This window comes from Sebastes fasciatus, chromosome 1, assembly GCF_043250625.1.
Source record: "Sebastes fasciatus isolate fSebFas1 chromosome 1, fSebFas1.pri, whole genome shotgun sequence".
NCBI lineage: Eukaryota > Metazoa > Chordata > Actinopteri > Perciformes > Sebastidae > Sebastes > Sebastes fasciatus.
This window is the reverse complement of record NC_133795.1, coordinates 19,190,755-19,214,861: the sequence shown is the minus strand read 5'-3', so window position 1 is coordinate 19,214,861 and position 24,107 is coordinate 19,190,755. Positions and strand designations below refer to the sequence as shown.

Below are 24,107 nucleotides of genomic sequence, written 5' to 3'. Positions count from 1 at the left end.
AGGCACCTGTAAACAGGTAATGTCATTTAAAAAAATGTAAATTGACATGGACCATTCGTTAACAATATATAGGCGTATATACCTGAGAGAGCCTGGCCTGAGAGTTTGTTAGATATGATGGTTAGATGATCAGAAAATAAATATGCACATCTCACTGTTTCAACTTCAAACATATGAAGTTACAATGTAATTAAACTAGTTTTCTGGGGAAACTCATCTAGAAAGATCCCCTTGACCAAATATTGACCTGTGCACGAGGCTGCACACTGACAAACTGATTGTCTAAATCAAACAACAGTCCTCTATCCTCCTGAGACCCAGCCCATTGACATGTGTCCTCTGTAGTGGACATTCTGTCCACATGCATATCCTTTTACTCTTTTGACCTACTCTATCAACCCCTGGTGTATTGTAAAGAGGACATCATGGGCTTTCCAGTGATATGGCATGTGTTTTTTTTAATCAAGTTGAATGTATTCTTGGTTTAATATCACTCTACGGCCATAATCTGTTCATTTGTTTTTGTCTTTTCACACTGAAATGGTCCCGTGGTCCACTACAGTGGACATGCTGTAAAATAAAAAAATAAAGTTTAAAAAGCCTAAATTGTAAGATTTTCTTCAAAATAGGAAGGAAATCACGCATAAAAAAGTAATTGGAAGATTCTTTTTTTACTCGGTTCCCAGGAGGATATAATAATCCTATCATCATTGGCTGATTTATGTTGGACTTGAAGATGTTAAGGCGCCTGTAAACAGGTAATGTCATTTAAACAATGTAAATTCATTATTATATAAAGTTACAGTGTAATTAAACTAGTTTTTCTGGGGAAACTCATCTATAAATAAGATCCCTATGTAAGTTTTATTGAACTTTATTAGTTGTAATGCACAGGAAGCGATCTGCAAATGCGCAAATATCATTCCACGTGTAGAAATAGATGCAAAAATGCGTAAATATCACTTTACATGTAAACCTTAAAATACGTATTTACAGAGTAAGTTATGTGTATTTGCAAATCGCCCTGTGTTTTTTTGTGGATGTGACTACACAACACACATATACAAAAATACATGTTTGTGGATAGTGAAATATTTGCAGATCATGGTACACATTTGTGGAATGTCTTCTGGGGGTTACAACTAATAAAGTCCAATAAAAACTTCCATAGATCCCCCGGACCAAATATTGACCTGTGCACGAGGCTGCACACTGACAAGCTGATTTTGTTTAATCAAACAACAGTCCTATATAATAATCCTATCATCATTGGCTGATTAATGTCGGACATGAATTGATCAATGAACCCACCTGGAGTTCACACCACGCCACTTCAACCCAGGTCTCGGTGTCCAGACCTTTATAGACAGTCTTGAAGGACCCTCGGCCCAGCTCAATGTCAAACTTGAGGAATCGCCCCCCAGGTGAAGTGGACACGGCCTTCATCCCGGGCTCCTCTTCGTTCTCATCACTTCCTGCTTTACCTGTGACATCCGAGGTTGCAACCTCAACCTCCACCTCTACCTTTGGCTCCTCGACTCGACTCTTGCTGTCTTCTCCCTTCTTCTTCTTCTCCTCACTCTCGCTCTCTGTGTGCTCGCTGTCCTTCAGTCCCACCTGGTGGCTCCTCTTCTCCTCCTCAGTGCTGGGGGTCTCCTGGAGGCTCAGGTGAGGGGTTACCTGCAGAACCCGCGTCCGGATGCTCCGCAGGTCAATGCGAGGCACCTGGCTGATGCTGACAGACTCCACTGCCTGCTGCTGCTGCTGATGCTGATGCTGCTCTTCAGAGTCAGACATCCACAAACTCCTCCGGATGAACCTCTGTCGGACCAGCGCCCTGTAGTCTGTGGACGCGCTGGGGTCACTGGCTCCTTTCTGGATGTTAACATTATGATCCGTCCCATTCTGGTATACAAGCCGACGTGCATTTGCATTAATGTCCGAATCTAAATCAGGTGCTGAGGAAAATGTGGATCCAAGTGGCGGATCTGAGCTTGAATCCATCTCCTCCTCTAGATTGTTAAGCACTTACCGGCGACATTATGCAGAGAGGAGGAGGATGATGATGAGCATGATGCTCCTCTCTCATCGGTGGTGATGGGAGAGTTTGCTGCCTATACCTGCAACATGCAGTGACGCAGTTCCTCAGCTCAGGATGTATGGCCTTTATGGATTTGTTTAGGACACAGAGGAGCACCCCCACAAGATGTCCAGCTCGGAGGAGGATGCGCGCATTGCTCCTAGTGTCCACCTTGCTGCAGTATACAGCACACAGCTCTAGTCAAGTTGATGTCATTTCCAGTTCAGCCTATGAGCTCAAGCAGTTCCCTCCACATTGCATAAGCGAAAAACTATAAAAAATGTAATTTGTTCCGGCCTACAGTGGATAATAGGAGAATAAGGATGTTGAGGCTGTGCCGCGCACTAATCCCTCCAAAGACACATCACGAGACGACCCAAGTGCGCAGCTGTCATCATCATCATCATCTCCTCTGTAGAGACTCATCCACCCGGTGCTCTGTGTGGTGCAAATGAATATAGCAGGTGTTCCGGGTGAAAATCTGAATAAGTTCCGAGGAAGTGTGACCTCAGCTTCTCCGCATTGTTCCTTTAACTATCCTCGCATATACTTCTTTCCTCCCTGTGGTCCTGGAGAGAGCAGCAGGGTTGGACAGAGACGCGCTTATTATCACATATAATGCTCACTGCGGCACAGTTTCTCTCAGCTCTCAGCGCATCTGTGGTCCAGCTGATACAACTGTTGTCATCCTATATATTTTATCTATTTCAGGTTTTTGGGGAAAACTAGAATATTTCACGGCACAACCCCACGCCCCTAGCAACAACACGTATCCAATAACTCGGCCCGCTTTTAGGCGGCTCCCTCATCAGCCTCCCTCCTGTGACACACACACACTGGCTGTGTGGATCTGATCTGGACCACTCCACAGTGGGCCCGCCCTCATCGTGACGCGCTCAGCTTCCAATAGGAAGATGTCTGTCTGTCAGCCTACCAACCATAAAGGGACGCTGCTGCTATAGGAATTTGGGGCTGTACCGGATAAGACGCACCGGACCCCATCTTAATATGCTCATGGAGTCCGTGCAGGGAGGCTGATGAATATAGGCAGAGAACAGTTATTTTAAGAATTTTTAGAATTTAGAATTTAGAATTTCTCCATGAAACACGCTGCGCGCTACAGTGTTTTCATTTTAGAATCCTCCCAGAGCTATGTTAAAAAAAGGCCATAGTATAGTATGTCGAAACATTTCATAAAAAATATGTCGAAAAATGTTCATGAAAAGAAGTCACAATATATATAGTCATGAAATTTTTTTTCGAAATATTTCATGAAAAAAAAGTCAAATTATAGTATGTCAAAGAATTTCATGAAAAAAAAGTCATAGTATTGTATGTCAAAACAAATAATGAAAAAAAAGTCATAGTATAGTATGTCAAAAAAGTTCATGAAAAAAATGTCATAGTATAGTATGTCGAAAGATTTAATGAAAAAAAAGTCAAATTATAGTATGTCAAAGAATTTCATGAAAAAAAAATCATAGTATTGTATGTCAAAAAAATTCATGAAAAAAAGTTATAGTATAGTATGTTATGTAGATAACGTCTGTTATGATTTGACGCTATATAAAAATAAATTGAATTGAATTGAATTGAATAGTATGTCGAAATATTTCATGAAAAAAAGTCATTGTATAGTAAGTCATACTATAAGTCATACTATAAGATGTCGATAAAAGTCATAGTATAGTATGCTGGAAAAAAGTCATAAAAAAGTCATACTACAAAATGTTAAAAAAGTGATAGAAAAGTCGTAGTATAGTATGTTGAAAAAAAATCATAGTATATTATTTCGTCAAAAATTAGAAAAAAGTCATATTATAGTTTGTTGAAAAAATGTCATGAAAAGAAGGCAGAGTATAGTGTGTCGAACAATTTCAGAAGAAAAAGTCATTGTATATTATGTTGAGAAATTTCATGAAAAAACGTCATAGTCATAGTATGTTGAAAATGTCATGAAAAAAACATCATAGTATAGTATAGCGAAAAATGTCATAAAAAAAGTCATAGTATAGTTTGTTGAAAAATTTCAAGAAAAAATCATAGTATAGTATGTCGACAAATTTTATGAAAAAAAGTCATGGTAAAGTATGCCGATAAATTTCATGAAAAAAGTCATAGTTTAGAATGTCGAAAAATTTCATGAAAAGAAGTCAAAATATAGTTTGTCGAAAAACTTAATGCAAAACGTCATAGAATAGTAAGTTCGAAAAATTTCATGCAAAAAACTTATAGTAAAGTATGTCGAAAAATTTTATGAAAAAAAGTCATAGTATATTATTTCAAAAGATTTATTGAAAAAAAAATCATAGTATGTAGAAAAACTTCATGAAAAAAAGTCATGTCAAGAAAAGTGATAAAAAATTCATAGTATAGTATGTCGAAAAAAGTCATACTATATTTTGTAAAAAAAAAAAGTGATTAAAAAAGTCATAATTTTTTATGTAGAAAAAAGTGATAAAAAAGTGATAGAATAGTATGTCGAAAAAAAGTGAAAAAGTCATAGTGTAGTATGCAGAAAAAAAGTAAAAGTATAGTATGTCGAAAAAATGTATATTATAGTGTGACGATAAAAGTGATAAAAGTCTTAGTATACTATGTCGAAAAAAAGTGGAAAAAGTCATAATATAGTATGTCAAAAAAAAGAAAAGTCATAATATAGTATGGCGAAAAAAGTAATAAAAAAGTCATGGTATAGTATGTCGAAAAAAGTAATTAGAAAGTCATCGTATAGTATGTAAAAAAAAATAACAAAAAGTCTTAGCATTATATGTCGAAAAAAACTCATATTATATTATTTCGAAAAAAGTCACTATGTCAAAAAGTCACAGTATAGTATGGCGAAAAAAAGTCATAATAAAGTCAGTCAGAAAACGTCACAAAAAAATAAAAATTCTGCCCCTGGCTTGCTATCATCCACAACTGTCCTCACTAGTGAGTCACAATGCTACACTGTAGAGTGAGGTATGTATTAATCTTTTTATAGTTCATGTAGGCTACACTTTCTTAACACATTACCTTATACAGGGCTATATTGTTTTATAATGAAGTATACATTACAAATATAGATACTGTTATAAACATAAAAATGTCTTATTGATACCGCTAAAGAATATAATCAGATTGTATTTTTCTGTTATTAAGTCTGCAATGGTGCTGGCTTGACAAATCTATAATGCAGTTCCTACCTGTGACCACTGGTGGACGTTAAAGGTCGTGATTTTAAATACAAAGGTCAAGTTACCAACAGGCCATTTTTATTTACCAGTTGTTTAGCCTGAATAATGTAGCCTATATACCTGTATGTATATATGTATGTATTTTTTAAGCATGAACAGTTCCTGAGTCTACTTCTAGGAGATGTTGATCTGTGTATTGAAAATCTCCAGTGTTTGCTGCCCTCTAGTCAACAAGGAACTGCCACATTAAATTAGTCAAAGTGACACTTACGGTAAATCATTTCAAAATACAACTTTCAATGATGCACATTCATTACTATCATACTGTTGGATATGTGTCAGTGTTTTTGTTTCCCCTCTGCATTTAACCAATCCTAAGCACGGGCACCTACGGGCAATTTAGAGTCAACAATTAACCTAACTTGCATGTCTTTGGACTGTGGGAGGAAGCCGGACTACCCGGAAACCCACGCTGCTAACACGGGGAGAACATGCAAACTCCACACACAGAAGGGCCCCAAGCTGGATTCGAACCTACGACCCTCTTGCTGTGAGGCACCCATGCTAACCAATGCACCACCGTGCAGCCCGACGATCGGGAAGTTAAGGCGATAACTCATGCAAGGCATCATGGGGGCTAGGAATAGGGTGGATAGCATACTTTATAATTACTAGTGATGTGTCGGTCACGAACGAGCTGGCTCAAAGAGCTGGCTCTTTCAAGTGAACGATGGGAGCCGGCTCCCGTCCGAGAGCTGTTTTTTCAAGGCAGAATGATATGACGATCTTCTCCGCGCCACGGGCACTCCATGCACTGACTGTGACTGAATATTGTGTTTATGACATCCGTGCGACCAATCAGGTGATGACAGACAAGGATCATTCAGGGAGTTTTTCCTGGCCACAGTGCGCTTGGTGGATACTGTTGGGTCTCTAAACTATTGTGTACAGTCATAGACCTGCTCTATATATAAAGCGTCTTGAGATAACTTCTGTTGTGATTTGACGCTATACAAAAAAAAATAAAAATGAATTGAATACCATCAAGCAGGGAGGGGCTGGGTTCAGTGGCGCTGACGGTCTACAGGTACAGAGCAGGAGGGAGAGGAGGAGAGAAAGAGAGAGAGGAGTGCGGTGCGCAAATAGCAGACAACATGAGTGACAGTCGGAAACAAAGCTGCATGTAAAATTATGGTATTCAGGAAATTATAAGGTTTAGTATAATTATATTGAATAATTTAAAGGGACTATTTGTAACTTTCAGAAATGCTTGTCAACGAAAGTCAGCGTCGGGCTCGTGCTTGCTCGCTCTAAATAGACATGAACGAGCATCACTCAAAACAGTGAGGCGACACACGTCAGCTAAAACCACAATATCACTCTATATTTCACCTGCTTGACAGTAATGTTAGCTGACCAGACGAAGGTCTCTCCATGAATCACTGCTGATCCTAGTGTTGGTTTTTCCTGCCTCAGCCTCCGGGGCTGAAACAGGAAAAGCGAGTCGGTGCCGAGGCTGCAGCAGGAAGAGAAACGTTAGCGCTCCCGATTGCGCCTGCAGGGAGACACCGGCACTTGGTCGGAGAAGATAACGTAACTCGCTGTGTAGCCCCGTCACTTCACAAGACACGGGAAACCTCTGTTGGTCTGGAGGAGCTGCAGCAGTTATTTCTGCACAAACCACTAGATATTCTCAGAGCTAAACTAACTCTTCTGCAGTGTGGAGTGTGCATGCATGAACGTGAGGTGGAGAGAGAACGAGCGTGGTGTGTGAGTGAAGACAAGCAGGCAGAGGAGCGGTCTGAACAGCGTAGACACACGCGAGCGCGCATGGGATCCCGACCGGGTAGATTTATACGTGTAAAAAGTTACAAACAGTCCCTTTAAGTGATATATGCGCAAACATACTAATCAAAAATTAAAACAGCGCTAAATTTGGCTGAATTATAAAAAGGCAGAAGTGGTAAAATGAAGAGCCGTTTGGGAGCCGGCTCTTCTTGGTGAGCTGAGCCAAATGATCTGGCTCACTAAAAAGAGCCGGAATTCCCATCAGTAATAATTACTCCCTAAGAGTTGAGCCCCTCTAGCATGTAATACCGCACTGACACGCAGGGTGGCAGTAGAGAGTCTGTCAAATGAGTAACATATAGTTATAATGAAACCGCTCTTACATTACATCATGGTTTCAGTTCAGCTGTGAGTAATAATAATAACCCTATAAATACCATCTCTAGAGAGCAGCAGCCTAACCCTGCTCATACTCCTCCTCACAGCCCACAGCAGCTCCGAGAGGACGGACAGTCCCCCTCATGTTGGAGGGCGGTAGTCTGCAGCTCTCCTCTTCTCTCTCTCTCTCTTGTCGTCACGGCAGCCTCTCAGTCAGTCTGTGTCTGCCCGCCGGCTGCACCACCGTCTCTCTTAAAGCTCACACTATATACATTACTATAAACCAACCTAATTAACGAGATGGCTTCGGATAACTTGGAGATGAACGGTGATGCTGACCGTAACGGCGAGACGGCGGAGGTAAGTGAACGCATCACTTCACCCTTACAAAGAAAGACATTCCTCTGGTTCAATGTAAAGCTACTGGTTCATATACCGGATCAGGCGAGGCTAAATCCTCTCACAAACACCCCCAAACAAGGAGTTAATCATCGGGTATACTTTATCTATGGATGCCTGGTTCTCATCCATCTCTCCCATCATCCAGTCACACATCATATAGTGTTGTTTGTTAGTGAACCGTGTTAGTAGATGAGCTAGTTTCAGGGCTTATTTAAACGTTTCACTAGTTTATAACTGTAACTAGTGTTGTCTTGTCTCTTATATACAGAGAGGCTCAGTTTACACTTCAGGATAGTTGATACTCAGCAGACCAAGTTAGGTGGGACAATCATTGCTTTGTAAAGGAATAAGCCAGGTGGGTCAACTCAGGGTTGGACATTAACGTGTTTTTGTCCACCTGCCACTGTGGCTGCTGCTGGACTCAAACATCTACCAGACGCTCAGTAGATTACCATTGGTTTGTTTGGGACTGGTGGGTGAAGCAAATCTAGCAGCCACTTGCATATTTTACCAGCATTTATAATAATAATAATAATAATAATAATAATAATCTTTATTTGTATAGCACCTTTCTAAACATAGTTTCAAAGTGCTTGCACAGATACAATGAAATACAGACAAAATAAAAACAACAAAATATAAAGACCAGATAATGAGAACCATAAAACCTGTAACCAGTGGTATCAAAACAATAAGTTACTACACATAAGCTAAAAGATGACAAGACTGGTGGCTGGTGCTAATTTCCCTAACCCTGAGAGCCAGTAACCTAAATCATGGTTTGATCTAATGGGTTAAACTTAAGTAGGTCACATTCAGGAATGAAACCAGCTTAATGGACCTTTCAACAATACATATTTTGTGTTGAATTAGGAAAGCCTGTCCAAGTGTCTAAACCAAATTCAAATTCAAATATTGGCATGAACGTTCAGGTTACATTATTGCCAAATCGAAATTACATATTAATGAATAATTACATTTCACAAGAAATAATCACAAAATAATCACAATATATCAAATACATTTTAAATATACATTCTTTTACAGATGTAGTTAATCAGAAACATGTTCTGAGCTCGTAGCACCTCTTATTCTATGGCAACAGTCAACATATTTTGCAGCAAATATTACACACTGATTTTTCTCCCCACATAAGTATGGTGTTTTCTGAGGATCGGGGAGATGGATAATCTCAGGATATATGTTATTTATTATTTCAAAGAAAACATCTCACATCCTTTTATTTTTCACAGCACAGTAAGAAGTGAGATTCTGTCTCCACCTCTCTTGTATAACAAAGTGAACACAGCCTGGCCTCTCTGGGTAGTCCGCTCCACCTGTTTCTATGGCCAGGCTGTTTCCACTCAGTCTGAACATTGTCAACGTTTTTCTAAGTTTACTATCAGTCACGGTGGTCAGGTACTCTGCCACCGTGACTATACCATAGGTCTATACTGTGGGATCAGCGGCTTAATCCACCCCCAATAGACCTGCCTCAATGCATAACAAGTTATCTATGAACGTAGTATAATATAACAAAGTACATTATTTTTGTTAATTTTATCAAAACTTTCAATGGGAAGTGGTCATAATTTATGTCACACTGGGGATAAACTGCAGGTTCACTTCTGTATAACAAAATTAATCTACAACTATTTCAATTGTTGTTTAAAGGTTTTATTGATAACATTTTTATGTAGACAAATATATATATATATATATATATATATATATTCATCCACAGAGCCTTGAGAAAGGTGCCGAATAAAAGTATGGCTTTGCCTGAAAAAAATTATTATGATTGTGAATTAATCATTTTAAAAATGTTGGCGGGTTCAATGGTTTGTTTATCTTTGGGGAAGATATCTGACATTCGGTTCCCAGTTCTAACAAGGCTTGTTAGCCAATAATAAAACAACGTTGGTATCACATGGTATCTCTGGGTCTTCAGTTAGTGTGGAAAAAAACTAATTAACGGTTGAGATTGTTATTTTTATTGACTTGTTGTGAAGTAAATGCAATGGAACGGGGGAGGGAGAATGTGACAGCTAGTCTAGTGATAACATTCAGCCACTAGCTGAATGTTATCAATGGTATCAACAGCACCTTTAATTGTTCAAGTAATTTTATTGAAATTATTATCTTTTCAACTTATCACTCTTTTTTCCTCCCTTTTAATAGACGAACCAATAGATTAATCAAAAACATAATAATTGACGCAGGTTAATTGATACTAAAAATAATAACGAGTTGCGTGACTTCTTGTTTCAGAGCTTCCGTAACCTTCAGTGCTTAAATAAACATGGAAATTTGGAATATCTGTAGTTATGTTTTATACATATATTCTATTCAGTAACTTCTTGTATTGGGCATCAATCAAGAGGACATCAAGTCAAGTTTACTTGTCGAAACCAGTATCACATATAATGCCTGTGGGCTTCCCAAAAAGCTCAGCACATAATGAAAGGAATTATGAAAAGGAAATTAAAAGAGAGATCACCACTCCTTGGAAAGCCTACATAGAGAACCATATGTGGGAACAAAAACTGAAAATGAAGCTGTGACAGAAGATTTAGTGGGTGACTCTGGCACTCATCTACTGGTCTATCACAAGAGCACTCCCTTTCCTCTGTGGCCTGGCAGGTTTTCAGAGGTAAAAAAAACAGGAAAATCATACGCTGAGTTGAACTTCAGCGTATGATTTCTGCCAACCCGGGCACAAGGGGGGCATTGTTGGACTTTATAAGCTAAACTCCACCCAGATGAAACCCCGAGTACAGCCCTAAACTGATATGAGACACGTTATGGTAGCCAACATGTATTTATGCATTTAATTTCCTTGTCAATCATATATGTCACTATATACTATTAGCAGTAATCTAGTTACTCACATGTCTCCAAATCATACTATCAACCGTGAGACCTCAAAAATAGGGAGGAATTCAAAACCGAAGGGGGAATCTGAGGGAGAAAACTTTCCTACATTCTGGTGACTTTTGAAGAATGAAATAACAAAATATTAAGTACACACTGGAACAGCATTTATTGTTAAATAAGCCTGCTTTTAATTTTACTTTTAATCCTCAGGTAAGAAAACGGAATCATTTGAACTTGTGTGAGTCTCTGGTATAAACTGGGCTAATATTCATCAGTTTTCATTCATCTTTTTTGTCCCTGCTTGAGTATTTCGTTCTTAGTACTCTCCATTTCCCTCTCCTCTCACTCACTGAAGGGCCTTTCAGACACAATGTGACAACAGCACCACTGCGCTCTGAAACTCATTATTTCCAATGGTTTATGCAACTTCACGCAAGCTTTGCTGTGATGCGGTGATGTGTGGCGAGCGCATCGCAAGCATCGATGTATAAAGAGAACTGGATACAGCGTTGTGGGCGGGTTCCCGTTCATTCCTATGAGAGTTGCTTAGTGGCGCATGAAGCCAAAATGGCTCCACTGCCGAGTGATAAAGTACCCGAATCATCCGGCGATCTTCAGCAGGCAGAAACGCAATACATTTTTCTTTAACGCCTCCCAACTAGCGCTCCAGCCGCGGTCTGGGTCTCATTCACATGAACGGAGGAAGTAAAATAAGTCTGGATTCAGCTATTAGTGCATTTTACAACTTTTAGGACCTAATGATTTAAATAAGGTATATTCAAGTGTTCATATTCAGAAGTTGATTTACCTGAAAAAAATGATCCGCTGTGTTAAAGACGTCTCTTTACCAATGTACGTCTATGGGAAAAAGTCCTTTTGAGCCCAATGGCATCACGTGACGGACACAGAAGTTGTAGTAACACCGTTTGGCCACTACGAAAATTTGCATCAACGCCTGGCACACTTCCTGGGGGCTTGGTCGCGAACAGCTCTCTTCCGCAGGGAAAAGACATAGGGTGTAGCTCTATTGCTGTCCGGACGGAAACAGTAGGGCTTATGGTTTAATACACGCTGTACAGTGCCAGAAACAGGTTGAGATAACAGAAAAGGAAAAAAAGGGTGTGAAAATTTGCCATAAATCTGGAGAAAAGTGGGAGAATTGTGACCCCGAAAGGAAAAACGGGAGAGTCCCGGGAAGAGAGTAAAGAGAGAGGGTCACATCAGTTGACCTTGGAGAGTACAAACAAGATATGAGTCAGATATACCGACCCTGGAGAAACACAAACAAGCCAGACGGGAATGTGCTACGTTCAAGCAACCGTAAACAGGATGAGACTGTCGAATGGTAATGGTAGACAGTCCAACTGCATATGTAAGGATCAACTAAAGAGAACTGTGTAAGAAGGAAATGTCTGAATGTATTTTTCCGTTGCTCTGCAGACCGACTCGGCTTTTGTGACTTGATAATAACAGTCTGTAGGAGTGGAAGATTCCTGCCTTCACGTCTTATTGTTTATACTTCTCTGTCCAGTGGCCACCACAGAGACAATAGCAATGACCCTGGTTTCCTGTGATGTCATATTTATAGTGTGTTTTTAAATTAACCATTTACAACCAACTCATTTCACCTGTAAGACAAAAGGAACTCATTTCTTTGCTGTTCCACAAAAAGAAAGGAAATCGATTCCTCGACCTCTTCTTCCTGGATACATTAGTTGGTCCATTTGACTGTTAATGGCACAGGAAATTCTGCTTCCTTTGACTTTCCACAACACTACATACTGCATATTTAGTTTTTAATATTTAACGATAATCTAATAATATTATGTGTGAGCTTGATTAGTTCTATAAATGCATGCTTTCACATGTGCTTACTGCATGTATGGTGTATTTGTAACATGTTCCTAAGCGTAATAACTCACTTTTTCCACTGCCTTTGGGTGGAGGCCATTCTTGTGTTTAAGATGCGTGACTTGGTCAGCCTGACACAAAGGACATGGCTTGACAAATTATATTTGACCTTTGGACTCAGTCCAACTCAGTGACCTCATGGGTGTTCCTGTTTGAATTAAGCCACTAAACACTTTCACTTCAACTAATATCTTTCATGGCAAACAAAAATACTGTGATTACACAAATCTGGGTCTCAGTCTTGCTATACTGCTCAGTTCTCATATGATGTTTGGTTTTTATTACGTTGGACGGTTAGCTTTGATGAAAAAGTCCCTGTCTCTTCTGTTGACTCACTTCTGTAATTTGCAATGCCTAGTTGGAGATTTTAGAGTCTGTAAAATAACCCCCACACATCCAGCTATGTATTTCCTTAAAAGATGAAATCATATTTTCCAGCCAGTCACATATTTGGATGGAAGCAGCTGAGTGCTTTCATTTCCTCCGTGTTAAAGTAACTTTTTAAATACCGTGTTTACACAAGTTTCAGGATAAGGATGTAGGTTTTTTTGTAGTATGAGTGTTAGTGAAAGTGAAAATGGTCAAATTTTTGTTTGTCATGGAACATGGTGGAAGGGTGTAGCGTGGGCCACCCATGATGGAGCGTGTCCGAATCACAGGGCAGATACATAAATAGTTTTTCCAGTTTCGTTAACATTGCGAGATAGGGGCATGGCCTTGTCAGAGTTATGCACTCTCTGAGTACCTTTCTAGTTTTCAAGTGTATTTAGTTAGATGAGGGCTGTTGAGTTTAAAGTAGGGCTGTCAAAGTTAACAAGATGATAACGCGTTAATGCAAATTAGTTTTCACCCCACTAATTTCTTTAACGTAATAACGCAATCAATTCATATGGAGGTTGTAGTGAAGATACTGGTATGTGAAACTAGAAAACCTAAGGCATTGGTATCATATATCACATTGGTGTCATACTAGCTTGTCGAGAAGGTCGAGGAAAAGCTGTCATGGCCATTTTCAAAGGGGTCCCTTGACCTCTGACCTCAAGATATGTGAATGGAAATGGGTTCTATGGGTACCCACGAGTCTCCCCTTTACAGACATGCCCACTTTATGATAATCACATGCAGTTTGGGGCAAGTCATAGTCAAGTCAGCACACTGACACACTGACAGCTGTTGTTGCCTGTTGGGCTGCAGTTTGCCATGTTATGATTTGAGCATATTTTTTATGCTAAATGCAGCACCTGTGAGGGTTTCTGGACAATATTCGTCATTGTTTTGTGTTTTGGTTATTAATATCCAATAATAGATATATACATATATTTGCATAAAGCAAGCATATTTGCCCACTCCCGTGTTGATAAGAGTATTAAATACTTGACAAATCTCCCTTTAAGATACATTTTGAACAGAAATGTGTGATTAATCTGTGATCAATTGCGATTAATCATGGACGACCATGCAATTAATCGCGATTAAATATTTGAATCGATTGACAGCCCTAGTTTAAAGATACACTTAGACACTACATCACAAAATCGTTAACTGACATTTGATGATTATATGTTTTAATGTTCTACCATAATGGAGCCATTAATAGAAAATACTAGAGATAAATCTGACCAAGCTCTTTCAAGTATCACATTTCTACCCGTCACTTATGAGTCATACTGACATCATGGTTTGTGTTTGTGTTCAGGTGCCGCTGCGAGACAACTGGGGGAGGCAACAGAGACCTCTGAACATGAACCACTATGCCAATAAGAAGAGTGCAGCAGAGAGCATGCTGGATGTGGCTCTACTGATGGCTAATGCCTCACAGCTGAAGGCTGTACTGGAGCAAGGATCAGACTTCAGCTTCTATGTGCCCCTTATTGCCCTCATTAGCATCTCCCTCATCCTACAAATCATAGTGGGCGTTCTGCTCATCTTCATAGGTGAGTGTGTAGTCTCTGAGAAGATTTACAGTGATACTAAAAATATATTGTTTTGTTTCTGCTGCACACACAAATGTGTTAGTGTCTTCTACTGCAATATCGTGTAAAGTACATGTGATGTAATGTTTACTTTAATTACTTAATCTAGACTAGCGGCGAGGTTTTCACCACGAACTACCAAAACTCGTTCTTCTATGTGTGCATATGTAACTTCAGTGTCACGCACATTATGGGAACTCAGCTGACAACTACATTTAAATTTATACTCAGATGTTTACAAAAGATGTTCTTTTTTTGTTCTCTGTATTTGTATAACCTCACTTTTCTTATTTAAAATGTCATTTTGACATGGTCATTTTTTCTATACAGCTACAAATCTTTTCTACTAATTTACAAACTTGAATTTCTCACACTCAAACTAAATGTTATTTAGCCTTATAGGGGGACATAAACCTGTGAGTTTCTCTTCCCATACATTGCAATGCCCCCTCCTCCCCGTGTATCCTTATCTTAGCCTAACAGAGAATACTATTGTGACTGAGAGCTGAGTTTAGAGAAACACAACAGGAAGAGACGCCTCTGCTGTCAGCCGTTTCCAATTTTGAAGTGCTCTCTTCACTTTGGGGAAAATATGTTGTCACGGGAGATTTGCCAATACTCAGATGGCCAGTAAAACCTACATATTTCCCCTTTGCCTAAAGAAAAATCCCTTTTCAGACCAGCGAAGCATGTAATATCCTGATGGAGGAAGAAGCTAATTACTCACCTGAGGGCAGAGCTGCCAGATGCTGTTAATTTATATCCTCATGCTCAGTAATGATTACTTCACTGCTAAACTGACAGGAAACCCTGCGCCGCCACCTTGTGGTGGAAAGGAGGCCATTCCTACTGACTAAGCAAAACTCACTGTACGTTCCAATACTCATACTATCATACTATTTAGTATGAAAGAAAAAGACTTAGTGTTGTCCAATAGATAGTAGGTCAAATGCAGTATGCCAAAAATACCAGGATGTCCTACTACATCTGGTCACATTTTGCAGTATACAAGCCAGCATGCTTCCCTGGCTATTCTGACCCACAATCCTCTGCGCTATGACATATGAGCAAGAGGGTCAAAGTTCAAGGCACAATGTTATGATGAACAAGTATGTCCCAATTTGCATACTGCATTTGCAATTTGCACAATTCATCACTTTTATTATCGTATAATACACCCATGGGCTGTGTGCTGTAAGCCTGTACCGTAGTGGATGTATTAACGTCTCTGTTCTCAAACAACCGGCTATCGGCCAGTAGCTAGTTGTGCTAGTAGCATGACATAAACAGAATTTAATGCAGTTGAAGGCTATTTACTAACACGCAGGGCAAAAGCACAGTGCAAAACCTCTTATACATCCATGGTCTGTGGTCTGTTGGACATCTATCTTGGAGGTCCTTGACATGAAGAAGTTTGAGATTGCTTTTAAAATCTGTGTGCTGGATTTTTCTAACTTCCATTTATGTCCATCGCTCACTATATGCTCCTTATGGAAGTTTAATAAATAAATAAGTAAGTAAGTAGATCGTTATAATAGTATGCATATTATAATATTGTTATTGTTCAAAACAGGCCATTTTGGTAGAGACATAATTTTGTATTACTTTTGTACGGCACTTTGTAGGCAGAGGTTTTACTGGCGTCCGGTAGTCACTTTCAGTCCAAAATGGTGTGCGATTTGGAACACAGCGTCAGTAATGTCTTCATGTTTAACTTCTGTTTTGTCAGTTAAGTGGAACCTGAATGATGCCAGCATGCACTACAAGCTGAACATCTTGGAGAACGTCGCCACAGCCTTCGTCTTTATCATAGTCGTGGTCAACGTCTTCATCACGGCTTTTGGTGTCCAGCGGCCCAACACAGGTGGTTCTTGATCACCCTTTACGTGACTCTCCGTGCCTGCTGATCAACCAAGTAAAGATGGACCTCTACATTATTTATGCAAATGGACAGGATATTTATTCACCTAACTGCAGGTGCACTTGCCTTTCTGTAATTCGACCTCCCAGACTTGAGCAGACACAACCTACCATGAGGATCAGGTGACGCGTGTGTGTGTGTGTGCGTGCGTGTGTGTGCGTGTCAGAGGAGTGGACAAATGTTTGGTCAGCTTTTATTTCATGTGGCATGTTACACTAGTCTGTTATGTCTTATCATGCTCAGATTACTGATGCAAATAAAGGATTGCCTTTACTTATAAAACAAACTTATCAGGAGCAATACGTCAATCACAACCATTGTGAATGTTTCCTGGGGAAAAAAAGTCATTCTACTGTTATTTTGACATTTGTCAGTATCTGTCAGCGTATGCCTACATCTTTAGAAAAAGAAAAAATCACCAAAGCAATATCCAAATGACATCCTCAATAGTAAGCGCATCAGGAGCCATCTTTGCCTACTGCTGCTGCTGCTGCTCATGAGGCGTTACATGATGTTACAGCTTTATTGTGGGGACAAATGTACCGTTTACACTGTTATAAACCTCAACCAATTACTGAAGTGGACCTTACATGCTTTGTTTTTTAAGTGCAATGCAAAGTGTAGCTTGTATTGTTTGAACTGATTTACGTGTATATATTAGTTAATGTCTGTAAGTGTTTGTGTATTGAAGTATATGTGGCTACTTTTAGGCTTTTTTATCACTTTTTTTAAGGACCAAATATTTTCAAAGCTTTTACTACATGATGTATTAGTACACACTGTGACAACTATTTTAAATGAAATTTGTTAATAAAACTACAGAAGCGATACGATGTGTTTATTGTCCTGTTTATTGTTATCATGCATTTTTTTTTATTGTACAAAGTCAAAAGTCTCAGTCCTACAAATGATGGCACTTCTAAATGTAAGGCATTTTTACACAACACAATGTGACAGACTGTCAGGCACTGGACAATTATCAATATTTCCTTTTGGAATAATATTACAAAATTGTTGAGTACAAGAATAACAACAAAGCCATGCACATTGAATACATCTTTCAGGTGTTTCGGATACTGGCTTCTGATATCCTGAAGTTTAACCACCATAAAGAAAACCACAAAGAAAGACAGTTTAACAAAGCACCATTATGATAGTTACTGTTATGTTCAGAGACTCTTCTCTTTGTTACACATTGTAAAGAAACAGCCTGAGAAATACCATCAAATTGTATCTGCCTGTTTGTAGTAAATTAATTTACTACGACGGAGTTTTAGGGCCACATTGAGAAAAAAAATATGTATCTGAGATGTCGAGAATAGAGTCATAATATTACGAGAATAAAGTCAGGTTTACGAGAAAAAAGTCGTATTATGAGAATAAAGTCATAATTTTATAAAGTAGTCATTTTACGTGTTATTTTAGAGGGGAAACAGAGCAGCCTGTGTGAAAATAAGGAACGTGGAGCATATTGTGAAGTTATACTTTAGTCTAGGTTTCACAAATAACGAAATACTTAACCTTTTGGCACATCAGCACCACATTATCATAAGTATCGGGACATTGAAAAGATTGTGCAAGAAACTGTTTATTCCGAAGAAAGAACCACACAGACCTGGGGAAAGGACTTTTTTTCTCGTAAAGTTATGACTTTATTCTCGTAATATTGCAACTTTTTTTTCTTGTAATAGTGTGACTTTATTCCCATTAAATTATGGCTTTTTTTCTCGTAATATTATGACTATATTCACAAAATCTCAGATTTTTTCCCCCTCAAGGTGGCGCTAATACTCTAATTAACTGCCAGACTTTGTATTTAAAAAAGGCTCATCAGAAAAACTAATTTATCAAAATATAGTCTGCAAAAAGGCACACGGTACGAACAAAATAATACCCACACTATAAGATATAATTATGTCTTTCAATAGCTGGGGTGGATTATATAAATATTTAAATGCACTTTCAACTCTCACAAACTGGGTGTTTTAGGTTGTTTTATAATTCTATTCTCAGGTATTGTCTTATTTGTTGTAGTATTTATCAACTGTACTATTTATAGATTTTAAGGGCTGAGAGAGAGCCAGGGTAAAATGCATTTCATTGCATTTCACTGTACGCTGTACTTTAAATGCATATGACAAATAAACTTGAAACTTGGGTGTAGCCACTACTTCTGTGAGATCGACTGCAGATCAAGTGTATATATGTCAGTATTCCTCTGTGCATTCAGCAGTGAGCTAAATGCTACGTGCCAAAAGGAAAAGAAAAAAAAAGTTTCCACCCTGCAGGACCCAGAGGAAACAATGACACTGGGAAATATGCAGGCATGCTTCCAGTCATGAAGCAGATGGTGAGACGCGGTCTGAGATAAGTAAATAAGAAGTTAAAAAAGATAGTAAGGCATCGTTTAGAGAAAGTCAACATTATACAGATGAAAAAATATGGTTATAGATGCCACGAAGTAGGTGGCAGTGCCTTAACCGTATGTGTGTTGATGGCCACAGGGGCCAATTCCATCCTTGTCAAGGGGAGTGCTAACCTTCTCTCCTTTCCTCCAACACGCCTTAAAAGTGCAACACAGTCACTATATATACACCGAGTTAAACAACTTGGTTTCACTTATGGTACAATTATTATTTATTTTTTTAAATTTCACACAGCTGTTGTGTTTCTTTTAAAACGGGTTGATAGTGTTTACGCTTCATTATTACGACTCTTTATTCAACATTTGTTTTGTTTTTAGTTTGGGTAGTGACTCTACCCATAATGCATTGCGCTGGTAAAACGGGATATGATTGGTAGAAAGCAATCACGTGACTGCAAAGCTCGTCTAAAGTCTAAAGTATCTACTACACGGACACAGCTTGATTATATGTCTGGCTATTCACATGACAAATATCTTTGTTTTTGTGTAAACGTGAAAAGCAGAGTTTCGGGAAGATCTTCTGAAGCCTACACATTAGTGCAGTTGGGTGATGTAGTTCACTTTTGGCCACAAGAGGGCGGTTATGTTCTGTCAAGATCTGGGCCTCATGAAGCATGAACAGTACTGATTGACATTATAATCTTTGTTTCTGACTCAGTTTGGGTAGTGCATTTAAGTTTGCTTGACAGAAGGAAGAAAATGGCAGAAAAGAAAGTAAAATAAATGTAATAAATGAGTCTCAGCACCAGAGTGTAAGGAGGCACATACAATGCAGGTTGATGCTTTCTGCATTCAAGGATAATTAATATATGGCTAGAAAATGTACTGATGAATTAGAGGCTATCCTTTTTGTAGAGCTAAAAAACTGGATCCTGTATGAGGTCAAGAATGTACCTCCAATTGTTAATATTTAGTTATTTAAAATGCCTTACTTTCTCACTAGTGCAATCAATATTTTCTTTGTTTAATTGGTTTGTAAAAAGCTGTTTTATGCCACATTTAAAAACTGTAGCAACACTTATTTAAATCAGCTTGTTTTTCATTTCACTGTGTTCATCCCTCGAGCATATTCAGTCCCTTTAACCCACTTAAATATGTATCAACATATGAAGCAATAAGAGGAAAATGCCAAATGTAGCTCTATATTTACCCCATCTTTCTCATATTAGATCACAAGCTAAATACTATATATACAACTGTGTACAAAATTAGTATTCAACCCCTGAAAAGATATAGTGTGCGCTGTGCTTTGGTACAAGTAGCATTTATCAGGTCATCCGGTGTTAAGGAGTGACCCCTTTACTTCATGAGGCTTTCTTCAGTGTACCATATGAGAACCTCCTGAGCTTTTCTTTTCAGACCCAGAGCAGCCATCCCGAGGGCCCGGCTACCTCCCGTCACTTTAGTCTCTACAGGACAAAGACACCATCTTAGTAACACCAAATTAAGTGAAGATATACCTTGAAAAGCGTGCATGCACTAAATAAATAATACTGACAATATCTGATTATCACAATGCCAAGTGATGCTAAAAACCTGGAAAGCTACTTACCACCGTAGTAATAGAGTAAAGCCATTCCCACTGCGACGCTGAAACAGCCCAGAAAGAATAGAGGACCTGGAAAAAACAACAATATAAATGTAATTAATCATCTGAAGTGTATCAGTGGTAAATAACTACCTAACACACTTGTTATAAAAGTCTTAATCACACTGACTACTCCTTATTTTTATAAGTCATCACTTAATCATCTACTGATTATTTTATGATTATGCTTCATCACATTTAAGAATATCAGTTTAATAATTGTTTTGAACAGTTGAACGTTGCACACACATCGACATACAGTATTATATTAACAACTTACCTCTGTCGTTCAAGACATGTTTCTGTTTGTAGACACGTGGGTGTGCGAGTGGATCTAAGGAATCTGGAGGCCGGACAGATGCATTTTAGTGTGAGGAATAAAATGTAGAATATACTATAATACACAACTAAATAGTTTATGTACAATCCAAAAAACAAATCTTAATTCCAGCGCACAACAGGATATTGGTAAAGACGCAAATGTATTGAAAATTACATTTAAACACAAGATAATCCATTCTGTAATATCTGAATAATGAATAAATATCATCACACATGATATGGAGATGCAGTTTTTGGGGACTAACCTCTGAGGCGGAGCCGTGTGGGCAAGCTGTAGTATACCTCCTCTACATGCAAGTGAAGAGCTCTGTAGAACTCCCTGCATGCTTCCTCTCCTTTCCCCTGCAGGTGTGTCAGGAGCTCACCAAGCCGAACACTCGTGGGCACGTCCAAGTTTCGGAACTGGATAACAAAAACAGGATATTTTTTTAATCCCCCAAATGGAAATATCCTTTCCTTGAGCACTTGCTGACGACACAGGCCAGAATGAAGCATCTTTACTGGAATTATTTTGTAAATTATTTCATCTATTCATATTAAAGTGTTGATTTATCACATGTTCATATTGTCATACAATTTGTAAATCTGAGACATTATTTTCTTAGTTAGATTTTTTACCACAGCCTCTGTTCAGGATCAGAAACCTCATGGACCTGAATGCATCAGTATCATGAATCCGATGCTTGAGAAGAAATACTTTTACATGCAGTGATATAACATAACTAAAGTACATTTACTCAAGTTATTTTAAATATGCTTGTTGAAGTACAATTTTGAGGTATTTGTACTTAACTGCAGTGTTTTCATCTTATTCTACATTATTTTACTCCATTTCAGGAGGGAATAATACATTTCTTACTCTATTACGTTCATCTCACAGCTACAGTTACCAATTACTTTATAGATTAAGATTTTGCATAGAATATGACGCATTATAGATTAAATTACAGCACGTATACAGCTACAACATTAAACCTGCAGTAGGCAGAATGTTTATGGCATCTTTGGGCAACATTTCCATAATAACCTCTCAGCATATTGTAATTCAAGTGCTCTGAGATAAAACTAGGCTGCTGCACCTCCTCATGGCTGTTTTCAGGCTTTAATAAATCTAAATCTCTCTTAAAAAACTTTGACCAATCACAGGTCATTTCAGAGAGAGCGTTCCTATTGGCTGCTCATTCAACGGAGGCAGCTGTCAATTACTCGCAAACTCCGATCAAACGGTCAAACTAGGCAGCGCTGATCATATGAATCAATATTCTGTTACTGTAATGCTTATTTCTCTCCTCAAATGTTTTCAGAAACATCTTGTAGTGTACTGTTTAGCAGTAAAATGAGAAAGTTTGCGCCGGCTAGTGGCAGGGTATAGTGACCATTTTATAAAAAATAACATTTTTGAATCATATTAGCTCCATTAATACCCACTGCTGCTTTAAATGCTGCTTACAAGTCAATTCACCTGTAATAATAGTCAAGTAATCATTGACAGGGGTCGTTCTGCCGCATGATGAAATGACTGCAAAGTTGTCATTCTGCAAAGACAACTTTGCAGTACATGTTTACTTCAGAAGTACAGATACATTTGCTTTTTTTTCTGTATTTCATTGTTTTTATTTGATTGTTTTCCACTGTTTGGTTAGGTTTTTCTGCACATTTTGTTTACTTCTTGTTGTTATTTAACTTTTGTTGTATTTTTTAAATTATGTTAGTGTCTTCCTTTTTTGTTATTGTTCGTTTTTTTCTCCTGGGGTTGGGGTGGAGGTTCTTTGTAGGAGGCCCTGACACTTTTCTTGTGTTTTTTTTTCTCATTGACTGGATTTTGTGCAGTTTTATATATGTGCACATAAATAAATAAATAAATACAAGTCCTTCTCCTTCATGTCTTCCACCACAGCCTACATCAGTGACTTTTATACAGTGCAGTACTCTGCATGAGGAGGACTTACTCTGGTGGCCTCCTTGTCTGAGAGGATCTGAGGGTAGATCCTGTTGAGCTGCAGGATGACTTTGTCCACCAGCTCTGTGTCCAGTCTCCGCTCAGCCTTGACGAAGTCGCTGTCCTCTAACAGCTGCTCACGAAAACTGTCTGTCCATAGTAACAGAAAAACAAATACTTAGTAGCTTACTGTGCATCATCAAGACTCTTCCATAACGACCGTCTAACAGCAGGCTACAGCTTTCTCCTCCACACAGCAGGATACTGAGAGGAAACATGATCTCCAGTCCTTCCTCGAGGACTGTGAGGACACGGAGGATCTGTTGACAGTTGTCTGAAGTTGTCTGTTAATTACAGCACATTAGAAAGTCTTTCTAACAGCAGATGTTTTGTTATGAAACTTTTCACAAACAGGACTGAAAGACGTTACATTGTCATTGTCAGAGCGAGGCAACAGTTTGAGGTCGTTAGCAGTGTGGTACATGTTCGTGTTTCAGACCTAAAACGTGGAGATATGAAAGCGAAACAGAAGGCTATAACTACATAGTAACATTAGTTCATTTTGCGTTAAAGAAAGACACAAACCTCCCATTGTGGAGTCTCCTCTGTCCTTTGTTTGGACACGCCCCCCGTGACGTCATCACGCAGGCAGGGAGCGGCTGACGTACACGTCTTCAGAAAAGGAAAAAAACAACATTTTCCCTTTTCACCGGAAATAGAAATAGTTTTTATTTTTAGATAATTAATTTACAAACATTAAGGCATTGTAATCTAAACGCAATACTTAAAACATATAAGGCACAATTGGATAGGAAAGATAACTTAAATTCTTAAAAAAATATATATATAATAACAAAAATAAAAGAGGGTAGAAGATAATTAAAGGAACAAAAAAATAGAAATGCATTAATAAATAAATAATAAGACTGCACTCTTCCATAGTAGCTCTAGGGGTCATCATCATATATGTTCAGTTCTTCATAAGCTCTGAGGAGAGACTTTGCATGTTGTCCTTTCATTAGTCTTAAAGCACTGAGATGATTGTCCACAAGGTCCCTTTTGAAATAGAATGTAGCAAAGGCAAAGCTAGGCCCTTATAAACTAAGTTTTATACAGATATACTGGAATTTATTTTCAATAAAAACTGGGCATTCTGTTGTAAATAGGATTTTTTTATTTTTTTTTTATGGTTTATTTAATTGGGACCAATACAATGGTACATAGACAACTTAAAAACAGCTATCTGAAGCCAGTATCATAGTGCTTATAGCTTATGTGCTAATTTGCAACACCTGTCCCTAGGA

General features: G+C 38.5%; 3 protein-coding genes and 1 non-coding gene across 11 annotated transcripts in view; 1 reads left to right on the top strand and 3 right to left on the bottom strand.

The window, feature by feature from the left end:
- wnk2 (WNK lysine deficient protein kinase 2) overlaps nucleotides 1-2,913 on the bottom strand; it is a 31,199-nt gene extending 28,286 nt beyond the window's left edge. For 3 of the 8 annotated variants that reach the window (XM_074636031.1, XM_074636039.1, XM_074636047.1), the window contains exon 1: nucleotides 1,312-2,913. In XM_074636031.1, the coding sequence (XP_074492132.1) occupies nucleotides 1,312-2,004 (693 nt within the window). In that variant the 5' untranslated portion in view covers nucleotides 2,005-2,913. The remainder of the gene's footprint in view (nucleotides 1-1,311) is intronic. The other 5 variants (XM_074636065.1, XM_074636074.1, XM_074636056.1 and 2 more) reach the window with 4 other exon arrangements.
- Nucleotides 2,914-7,514: 4,601 nt separating this feature from the next.
- ninj1 (ninjurin 1) lies at nucleotides 7,515-17,615 on the top strand. The gene is made up of 3 exons (XM_074636019.1): nucleotides 7,515-7,785; nucleotides 14,312-14,549; nucleotides 16,318-17,615. Exons 1-3 carry the CDS (start codon nucleotides 7,726-7,728, stop codon nucleotides 16,461-16,463), a joined length of 444 nt encoding a protein of 147 aa, XP_074492120.1. The 5' UTR covers nucleotides 7,515-7,725; the 3' UTR covers nucleotides 16,464-17,615.
- On the bottom strand, nucleotides 17,342-23,544 carry card19 (caspase recruitment domain family, member 19). The gene is made up of 6 exons (XM_074636005.1): nucleotides 23,389-23,544; nucleotides 22,814-22,953; nucleotides 21,110-21,266; nucleotides 20,803-20,865; nucleotides 20,487-20,552; nucleotides 17,342-20,343 (listed from the first exon to the last, which is right to left on the bottom strand). Exons 1-6 carry the CDS (start codon nucleotides 23,393-23,395, stop codon nucleotides 20,234-20,236), a joined length of 543 nt encoding a protein of 180 aa, XP_074492106.1. The 5' UTR covers nucleotides 23,396-23,544; the 3' UTR covers nucleotides 17,342-20,233.
- Nucleotides 18,943-19,070, bottom strand: LOC141780520 (U6atac minor spliceosomal RNA). Its single transcript, XR_012596685.1, has one exon. It is a non-coding gene; the product is annotated as a U6atac minor spliceosomal RNA (small nuclear RNA).
- Nucleotides 23,545-24,107: the final 563 nt, after the last annotated feature.

What these genes read in the sequence shown, in the direction of transcription:
- ninj1 (XM_074636019.1), top strand. Translation starts at nt 7,726, where the DNA reads ATGGCTTCGGATAACTTGGAGATGAACGGTGATGCTGACCGTAACGGC. An exon ending in GTAACGGCGAGACGGCGGAG is followed by an intron (nt 7,786 to 14,311) that starts GTAAGTGAACGC and finishes GTTTGTGTTCAG; the next exon opens with GTGCCGCTGCGAGACAACTG. An exon ending in CGTTCTGCTCATCTTCATAG is followed by an intron (nt 14,550 to 16,317) that starts GTGAGTGTGTAG and finishes CTGTTTTGTCAG; the next exon opens with TTAAGTGGAACCTGAATGAT.
- card19 (XM_074636005.1), bottom strand. An exon ending in CAGACAAGGAGGCCACCAGA is followed by an intron (nt 21,267 to 22,813) that starts GTAAGTCCTCCT and finishes TTTGTTATCCAG; the next exon opens with TTCCGAAACTTGGACGTGCC. An exon ending in ACATGTCTTGAACGACAGAG is followed by an intron (nt 20,553 to 20,802) that starts GTAAGTTGTTAA and finishes TGTTTTTTCCAG; the next exon opens with GTCCTCTATTCTTTCTGGGC.